The 9733-nt window shown below is 37.4% G+C and overlaps 1 protein-coding gene and 1 pseudogene across 1 annotated transcript; one reads left to right on the forward strand and one right to left on the reverse strand.

The window, feature by feature from the left end:
- Positions 1 to 342: 342 nt before the first annotated feature.
- On the forward strand, positions 343 to 1281 carry LOC142839031 (olfactory receptor 6C75-like). Its single transcript, XM_075954884.1, has one exon. It carries the CDS (start codon positions 343 to 345, stop codon positions 1279 to 1281), a length of 939 nt encoding a protein of 312 aa, XP_075810999.1.
- A 4418-nt stretch (positions 1282 to 5699) lies between these two features.
- On the reverse strand, positions 5700 to 6661 carry LOC142839033 (olfactory receptor 6C6-like; annotated as a pseudogene).
- Positions 6662 to 9733: the final 3072 nt, after the last annotated feature.

Genomic DNA, 9733 nt, shown 5'->3' on the forward strand with positions numbered 1-9733 from the left:
CTAAAATATCACTTGGGAATCAGTAGGAGTGGGAGTTGTATTTTCAAAATGTGGGGAGGGGGAAACAAGAAATGTGCACATACCACAAAAATAATATAGAATTTTTTCCAAGTACAAAAAATAACTAAAAAGAATCAGAAATGAGTATCTGGGAAGTGGGACTGGGTAAGTTGTTATGCTTGTAGTTCTAACCAATGAATAAATGTGGAGAAATAGAAGATGGGAAACTGCCTTCTCATTGCCTTGCTGGATTCTTCGTATCACCTTTAAATCTTTTCAGATGAGATCAATTCACATTTATTACTTTTCTCCAGGCTGGAAGCATTTAGAAGACACTTAGACATGAAAAATCATACATTTGTGACAACATTCGTCCTTCTAGGATTGACAGACGACCCGAAGTGGCAAATTGTAGCCTTCCTTTTCCTATTGATAATGTACCTGCTCAGCATCGCTGGAAATCTTATCATCATCCTTCTGACCTTGCTGGATTCCCACCTTAAAACACCCATGTATTTCTTCCTTCAGAAGTTTTCCTTCTTAGAAATCTCACTGACATCTACCTGCATCCCTAGATACCTGGTCAGCATAGTCACCACGGATAAAACTATTTCCATCAAGGCTTGCCTCACACAATTATTTGCTGCCTTTGTCTTCGGAATAGCACAGTTTTTCTTGCTGGCTGTCATGTCCTATGACCGCTATGTGGCCATTTGTAAACCCCTTCATTATACAACCATCATGAGCACCAGAGTCTGTTCTTTGCTGTTTGGCACTTGCTGTTTAATTGCTTTGTTGGCGATCTGCCCTGGAGTCATCGTAAGTCTGGATTTAGAATTCTGTGATACTATTATTGAACACTTTGTCTGTGACTACTCTCCCATCTTGAAACTTTCCTGCAGTGATACAAGGTTCATGCAACTGATCAATTTCATTTTTGCTATCATTATTCTCCTTATTACCTTGGCACTAGTAATGTTCTCTTATGGGAAAATCATAAGTACAATTCTGAGGTTCCCCTCTGCCCAGCAGAAGAAGAAGGCCTTCTCTACCTGTTCCTCCCACATGATTGTTGTCTCCATCTCTTATGGCAGCTGCATTTTTATGTATATCAAACCTTCTGCGGAAGAGAGAGTAGCTTTAAACAAGGGGGTTGCCATACTCACTATTTCACTTGCCCCAGTACTAAATCCTTTCATATATACCTTAAGAAACAAACAAGTCAAAGAAGCCCTGAAGGATGTCATTAAAAAATGTACCTCAGCTACTTCAAAACAGTGACTTTGGCTTGACCTAAGTGGCCAGTAAGATGACTGAAAATTATAGGCCATATCAGCTGTTTTGACATATCTCTCTGGCTTTTGTATTGTGGTAGTTACTGAAGGTTACTTTTTTTAGATTTTTATGTTTTTAGTGGTGATATCTGTTTCATATTTTCTCTATATGTTGCTGGAATCACTGCATTCTTTGAATTTAATGCTATGAATAATTTTTTTCATATTCCACAATGAATTTTTTTGTGGAAATATCATATGTATATGATTTCTAGGAAATATATACTTAAACAATATATTATTTAAGAATTGTTTTAATAATAACTTATTGTAATCTATAAATCTCTAGGAACAGTTTCTTCTGCTGTAGTTTATTAAAATGTATTTTTGGAAACAAATTCCTTCTTATATTGTATTCTATGTGTCATATATCATGTATCTTGATATCATTTATTTCCCCATCCCTTCCTCTTGACCCTCTGTTCCTGCACACATCCCCTCAAAATAAAACAAAACTTAAAAAAGGGGGGGGCGGGGAAATTTCTAAAATCTTGTCATGGAAGCTGCAGTGTGGCACAATAATTCATGCAGTAAACCACTTTGTCCATAAAGCTTTACTTGCAAGTGTTTGTTTCAAAGAGCCATTGGTTTGGTTTGAGGTCTCTGGTTTCTACTACACTATTACTGCTGGGCCCTCACTAGGATTCTTCTTGTTGCTCTGTGTTGTAACAATGCTGCAATTTTGGGTCTTTGGGTCAGGTCCCTTAGGCTACCCTAGCAGATAATCGATGCATTGGTTGTTAGGGCTGCCAAGTCCTAACTTTGAGTCTGGGCCTGGGTGACTGTAGGGTTGATCTGCTCACCAGATTACTCCATTCCTTGCCACCAGGGTGAGTTCTCCAGCATTAGCCTGACTAATTCACCTCTTACCACAGTGAGCCAGGGGTGGTGGTGAGTTCTCCTGCTTTTGGGCTCTCATGGTTGGCTCTCCCATGCTTACACTATTAGGGCCAGCTCTGTTGTGTTGCCCAGATGACTTACAAGAGCCATTCTCCCAGGTGCTACAGCTTGTAAGGAGTAAGCTTAGGGAGAGCAGCACTCCTGTTTTGTTTCTTTTTTTTTTTTTTTTGCTTTTTTGGTTGTATTTATTTATTTATTCATGTAGTTATTTAGTTAGTTATTTTGAGATAGACAGGGTTTCTCTGTGTAGCCTTGGCTGTCTTAGAACTCACTCTATAGACCTTACTGGGCTTAACTCACAGATATCCGCCTGCTTCTGACTCCAAAGTGCTGGGTTTAAGGCGCCCTCCTACTCTTATGACCCCAGGGCCAGCTCCTCCACTTGTCTTTTGATGAGAGGTAGGGAGGAGGACATCTCTCCTCAGCCCATGATACCACATGGACAATAAGCAATGGAAATAGCTCTCCTTTGCTCATAACATCAGAGCTGCGTCACCCTCAACTCAGACTACCAGGTAGCTCTGTTCTGCTGCCTAGGCAAGAAGCAGGGACCAATTCGTGAGTGTTGCAGCTGGTAACTCTTTTGTCTATTGTAGACTGTCAGAGTTGTCTCTGTTTTGCTTAATAGTGTCTGATAGTAATTTTATATCTCTATCCTTTCTTTCTTTTCTATAGGTCATCTACAACATTTTCACTTTTTATTTTCTGTTTGTCTCAAGAAAATATTTCCAAATCTGTATTTGCCAAGCAGACTATTATTTACAGTCATCCTTACTGCATATCCTTGTGACATCTTTCATGTCTTTCTTTTTGAAAATTTCTGGCTTTCTGAAATAAAGAAGCCAAGAAAACATAACAGCATCAACATGCCCACGCACAACATCTGTTCTCAGCCCTGTGTATGTGTCTATTCTATCAGATTCCAATTAATCACCAGCACAATTTTGCTATGGGAAAATTCCCCTTCAGCCAGTAACCTTTAAGATACCAGCCTACATGGGTGTGTTTTCTGATAATGTAAAAAGCAACTCTAAATCATGCACCTGTTCTCTTGCTTGTTTGTTCAAGAAAAGGATAGAGAAAAGTTTGTCTTCACGGTGCCTACTTATAATAATTCTCAGTGTACTAGGAGATATCAATGGAGTGTTCCCCCAGAGGGAATGCTCAATAGCCCTACCCTGTGCCAATTCTTTGTCAGCCAGCCATTGGAAATAATACGTAAGCAATTTCCTAAGTCTATAATCTACCATTGCATCAATGACATTTTGTTATCTGATTCAAATACAGATACTTTAGAAAGGATGTTTCAAGAAGTAAAGAAAGTCTTGCCTAAATGGGGATTACAAATTACTCCTGAAAAGATTCAAAGAAGAGATTCTGTTAATTACCTAGGTTACAGAATAGCCTTACAGAAAATTAGAACACAAAAGGCACAAATTAGGAGAGACCAGTTGTGGGATCTTAATGACATTCACAGATTATTTGGAGACATTTCCAGTCTACAACCAGCTGTTGAAATAACACCTGATCTAATAATTCATTTAAACAAAACCTTAGATGGTGATAAAGACTTGAATAGTCCTAGAGAATTAATAGCTGAAGTGGAAAAGGAAATGATGATTGTTGAGGAGACATTTCAGGACTCACATGTGGATAGGGTGAATCCAAATCTTAATTGTATTCTAGTCATATTGCCTTCCAGAATTTCTCCTACAGGAATTTTAATGCAGAGGGAAGTTATTATCTTAGAATGGGTCTTTTTTAAACCACATAAACCAAGTAAAAAATTAAAAACTTATGTGGAAAAGGTCTCTGAATTAATTATAAAAGGTAAATTGAGACCTCATCAATTAGCAGGTAAAGACCCAGCAGAGATTATAGTGCCTTTTACTGCTGAGGAAATAAAAAAAATTATGGGAAGACAATGAACCATGGCAAAGGGCTTGTGCTAATTTTTATTTTGGGGGAGAAATTAATTAGCAATTATTCCAAAAGAATAGACTTAACCTTATAAAGAGAACTTCTTGTATTCTTTCCCAAATTATACTTGATGTACCAATAACTGGAGCCCATTCACTTTATAATGATGTAAATAAATCAGGGAAGGCAGGTTACAAATCAGAATTATTAAGTAAGGTGGAACAAAGCCCTTATAATTCTGTCTATAAAGCAGAATTATATGTTATTCTTATGGTACTAAAGGATTTTAAAGAATCTCTCAATATAGTTACTGATTCACAATATGCATATTGAAACTGCTGAATTTATACCAGATGATACAAATTAACTTTATTATTTATCCAGGTGCAAGTTATAGTCAGGAATAAACTTTGTCCTATGCACATAACACACATCCGATCCCATATGGGTCTGCCAGGTCCTCTAACACAAGGTAATGCAGAAGTTGATCAATTACTGATTAGAAACGTGTTTCAAGCCTCTAAATTTTATTAAAAAAAATCATGTCAATAGAAAAGGTTTAAAGCAAGAGTTTTCTATTACATGGCAACAAGCTAAGGAGATTATAAAGAGATGTCCTACTTGCTCTTTCTATAACCAAACACCATTGCCTGCACGGAGTAACCCTAAGGGTACTCAAAGGAATAAAATCTGGTAGATGGATGTGTTCCACATTGCAGAATTAGTAAATTAAAAGAAGCATACCACACCATATATCCTTCAAGATTTCTGAGCATGGCAGTATCCAAGGACACATCACATACTTAATTCAGCAGGTCACTATAAAAATGGTAATGTGGATGAGACTCCTTGCAGTGGTTTGAATTAGAATGACCCCCATAAGCTCATAGATTTGAATGCTTGGTCACCAGGGAGTGGCACTATTAGGAGGTATAGCCTTGTTGACTATGGGGGCCATTCTTTTTCAAACCACCACACTCTCCCTATATTCTTGTAGTAAGGAGGAGCTGGCTGTGTCCAGTTTCTCCCAGACTGGTTTACATCCAGGCCAGAGGGCTGCTTGTCATCCCGGCCACCCAGCTAGCTTATACCTGAAATAACCACACAGAAATTGAATTAGTTAAATTACTGCCTGGCCCTTAGCTTTATCCTCCTATTGGCTAACTCTCACATATTTGTTTAACCCACCTCCATTAATGTGTATTGCCACTTGACTGTGGCTTACCAGCATGAGTCTAACCAGTGTCCATCTCAGGCAGGAGCTCTTCTTCCTCCCTGAATTTGGTTCTGTTTTCCCTGCCTACCTGAGTTCCACCCTATCAACTAGGCCAAGGCAGTTTCTTTAATAACCAAAGAAAGCAACACAAATACAGATGGGCCTCCTATACTATATACTCTCCCCATTCCCTCTTTATCCTCCCCTCTACCCACTTGATGCTCTTTGATCTCTTTCAGTTAGAAGATGAGCTAAAAGAAAAATGCAAAAACATTCAGTAGTTTTGGAAACAAGTGGTAAAAAAAAAAACACTCAATAAATGAATTGGCTTACACCACAGCTAGTAGAGGTGAGAGTAGTTTATGTCTAAATCTTGTCTCATGGGTTTTAGAACACAATCTGCAAAGGACCTGTTTGAAAGCATCCTTCACCTGCTGGTTCCTTAGGGTGTAAATGAATGGGTTTAGCAAAGGGGCCACAGAAGTGTTGAGCACAGCCACACCTTTGTTTAAAGTCACTCTCTCCTTGGCTGATGTTTTCATGTACATGAAGATACAGCTGCCATAAGTGATGGAGACAACAACCATGTGCGAGGAGCAGGTGGAAAAGGCTTTTCTCCTTTGTTGAGCTGACGGAAACTTTAGGATGGTTTTGATGATGAGTGTGTAGGAGAGGATCACTAAGATCAAGGTGATGATGAGGGTCATCACAGCTAAGGCAAAAGCCATTAACTCTATTAAATGTGTGTCTGTGCAAGACAGCTGCAGGACAGAGGTGTCACATAGGAAGTGGTCTATGGTTTTGGAAGCACAGAAATCCAGTTTGAGTGCCAACAGCAAAGCGGGGGAAACGACTAAGAACCCAGTCACCCAGGAGCTGATGACCAGCAGGTGACACACTTTGCTGTTCATGATGATGGGGTAATGCAGGGGTCTGCAGATGGCGACATAGCGGTCATAGGACATGGCTGCCAGGAAGTAGAATTCTATGACCCCTAGTAGAAAAAAGAAGAATAATTGAGCTGCACAACCACTGTACAAAATCATTTTATCTCCTGAGAGAATGCTCGTCAGGAACTAGGGATGCACACTAGGAAGGAGAAATTCCGGAGGAAGAAGTACATTGGAGTCTTGAGGTGGGGATCGAGCAGGGTGAGGAGGATGATCACTAAGTTCCCCATCAGGCACAAGATGTAATTGAAAAACAGAAATAGGAAAATCAGAATTTGTAGCGGAGGGTCATCTGTCAGTCCCAGCAATATAAACACTATTTCCATTGATTGGTTCTTCATTTCTCTTGTTTCTTAGCAAATCTACAAAAGCACAAAACTAATATCACATTCAGGAAAATATTTGTTTCTTTTTTACCCACAAAAATCTCTATTCATATTTTCAGATTCAATATTCAAGCCCCTCTTTGAACATGTCCTCTACCACATCACCATGTCTGTCAGAGCTCTGAGGTTGGTGCAGAGTTCGGTACATCCTTCTTGCCCATTTACAGGTCGTCAAATGCTTGTGTGCTATCTTTGTATCCTTCTGTGGCCCTCCATTCAAATTTTCATTCTAAACCCATAGTCAAGATTTAATTTTGTTAACATCTCAAGTTAATTTTTGTCAAGTCAATACTAATTGATTTAATATTCTAAGGAAATCATTCACAATGGTCATATTAACTATTGCTTTAGAAATTTATATATACTAGAATAGAAAATTTCTAAGAAGGCAAAATTTCTATTATTTTTTTAATTTATTTATTTATTAAAGATTTCTGCCTCCTCCCGCCACTGCCTCCCATTTCCCTCCTCCTCCCCCAATCTCGTCTGCCTGAAGAGCAATCAAGGTTCTCTGCCCTGTGGGAAGTCCAAGGACCACCCACCTCCATCCAGGTCTAGTAAGGTGAGCATCCAAACTGCCTAGGCTCCCACAAAGCCAGTACGTGCAGTAGGATCAGAAACCCATTGACATTGTTCTTGAGTTCTCAGTAGTCCTCATTGTCCACTATGTTCAGCGAGTCCAGTTTTATCCCATGATTTTTCAGACCCGGGCCAGCTGGCCTTGGTGAGTTCCCAATAGATCATCCCCATTGTCTCAGTGTGTGGGTGCACCCCTTGCGGTCCTGAGTTCCTTGCTCGTGTTCTCTCTCCATCTGCTCCTGATTTGGACCTTGAGATTTCAGTCCGGTACTCCAATGTGGGTCTCTATTATTACAGAAGAACTATTTCATGCATTCATGTAAAATAAGTATCTTCTATGCCAAGGCTGAAGCGGTAAATGGCACAATTCTCAAGACTGTGTCACCATCTAAACCCACAAATAAACACTGATTCTCCTGAATGGCTTCACATTACAGTCTTCTGACTTAAATCAAGCCTGATTGGGGAAAAGGGGAAATATAAGAGTGATGTAGTGTGTGTGTTCTATAGAAAAGTGGTGCTGCAGATAAGTACTCCAACCATTTCTTAAAACTACACGTTTGGACAGCACATGATTTGTATCTGTGGTTAAATATAGTTTTATTTTAAGCATTCTAAGAAATTTTTATCACAAAAATATAGTGTTTTAATTGATCTTAATAATTAGAAAACCCATAGAACTTGGAATTTTAGATATTATGAAACAGAGCCAAATCACCCAATAGGAGAATCTAAATTTGGCATTTAAAAACACATACAAAAACACCTAGAAAATCAAACTGTTCAATTTTCTAGCTAATCAATTTCTGTCTCATAGATCTAATCCCAGGGTTTTGCACATGCTAAGCAATTATTGGACTACAGTGCTCTTGTCTCAACTCATAAATTCTTTTGTGGTTTATGATGTAGCGTTTCAGATAGTCAATAGAAACACACAAAGAATAATCTTGATATTGTATTCTAAAGAACTATTGTATCCTTGCTAATATCTCCAACCCTTCACTTTGATGTCAGGTCCCTGATGCTTCCTTCATATACATTTCATTATTATGTTAAAGTTGATATAGGCAGTAGAGAGCGCTTGTTGATCTCCTTGTTATTAATAAAACTTAAAAATATATAAAACTAAAGAAAAAACATAATATAGTGGAAACAGAGAAAGATAAAAATGAATTTGTGTTATGGTAAAGGAAATGTGAAGAAAAAGAAAATGCATGGAAGCTAAACAACAAATGATATATGAAATATTATGCAAAATTAAAAGATAAAAGCTATATCTGAAAAGAAGAGATTACATTATAAATTTTATGCTTACAGTTGGTGGTGATACTGTTGCTGAGATGAATTTTGAATATGTAGATATCTTATAAAATAATAATACTGAAATATAATGCCAACTATCACTTAAATAAATGAAATTCTTGGCCCCACTAATAATTGTGTATATAAAAAATCAGTAGTTTACATTCTCTATACCTGGAACAAATGACATTAAATATAAAAATATATTCAAGTTTGTGTTTATCCCAAATGATCAAAGTAAGAGTGACTATTTTCAGAAGTCAAAGCTTTGAAAACTCAGTTAATAAAGGTTTTTGAATGAACTTTAAATCTTCTTACTAAAAGCTGTTACATCTCTTTCTTCTAATAAGATCTGGTTTTCGGGGCTGAGCCTTCTTTAGGTACTCTATCCTATCTGTCCCTATGTAAAGCCTACTGCAGTATAGGTATTTTCAAGCAGAGTTGTTAAATGTCCATTAAATTTGTGCAAAAAAAAAAGACATTTAGTAAAACATTCAAGGAAAATCTCTTTCTTGGTTGCTTTTGTTATTACAATGAAATAGTCAAATCAATTTAAAATGGACACTCTACAATAATATTTTCTGTTTTGAGGATATTAACAAAAATATTTCTGATATTTCAACCTTTAATGCATAAATTAATTTTATAATGCTGAACACATAAAAACACAAAGAGATAAATAAAATTAGAAGATGAGATGAGATGCCTTCACATAGATAGTGGTGGGGGTCTCTAGACAATATACTAGCCATATGGCCCTGAATAAATCAAAGAACAGTAATAATTCAACATGTTTCCCCCAAAAAGAATACATGGGTCTTCCCTTCATGGACCATATCTTTTAGGTCCTAAAATTGTTGGATAAAAAAATAAAATGTTCCTGTTAATGTAGGTCATCTCAATTACAACACTGAATCAAATTTACAGTCATGTGGTGGAATTCCATCTCACCAAGATACTGTTTTGTCTGACCTCAACAAACACATTACCATGTATTCTTGAAAAAAAAATGACCTACGGAATAAAATAACACATGCTAATAAGTGCAACTATGTTCATTAGATGAAATGTTACAGAATATTAAAAAAATCAAAGACTTTCATTTTAGGTTATGATTGTATTGATTACTAATATTTCACCACTATC

Source organism: Microtus pennsylvanicus, chromosome 20 (assembly GCF_037038515.1).
Source record: "Microtus pennsylvanicus isolate mMicPen1 chromosome 20, mMicPen1.hap1, whole genome shotgun sequence".
Lineage (NCBI taxonomy): Eukaryota > Metazoa > Chordata > Mammalia > Rodentia > Cricetidae > Microtus > Microtus pennsylvanicus.

Bases quoted from the DNA above. Each gene is read 5' to 3' on its own strand.
- LOC142839031 (XM_075954884.1), top strand. From the start codon at position 343: ATGAAAAATCATACATTTGTGACAACATTCGTCCTTCTAGGATTGACA.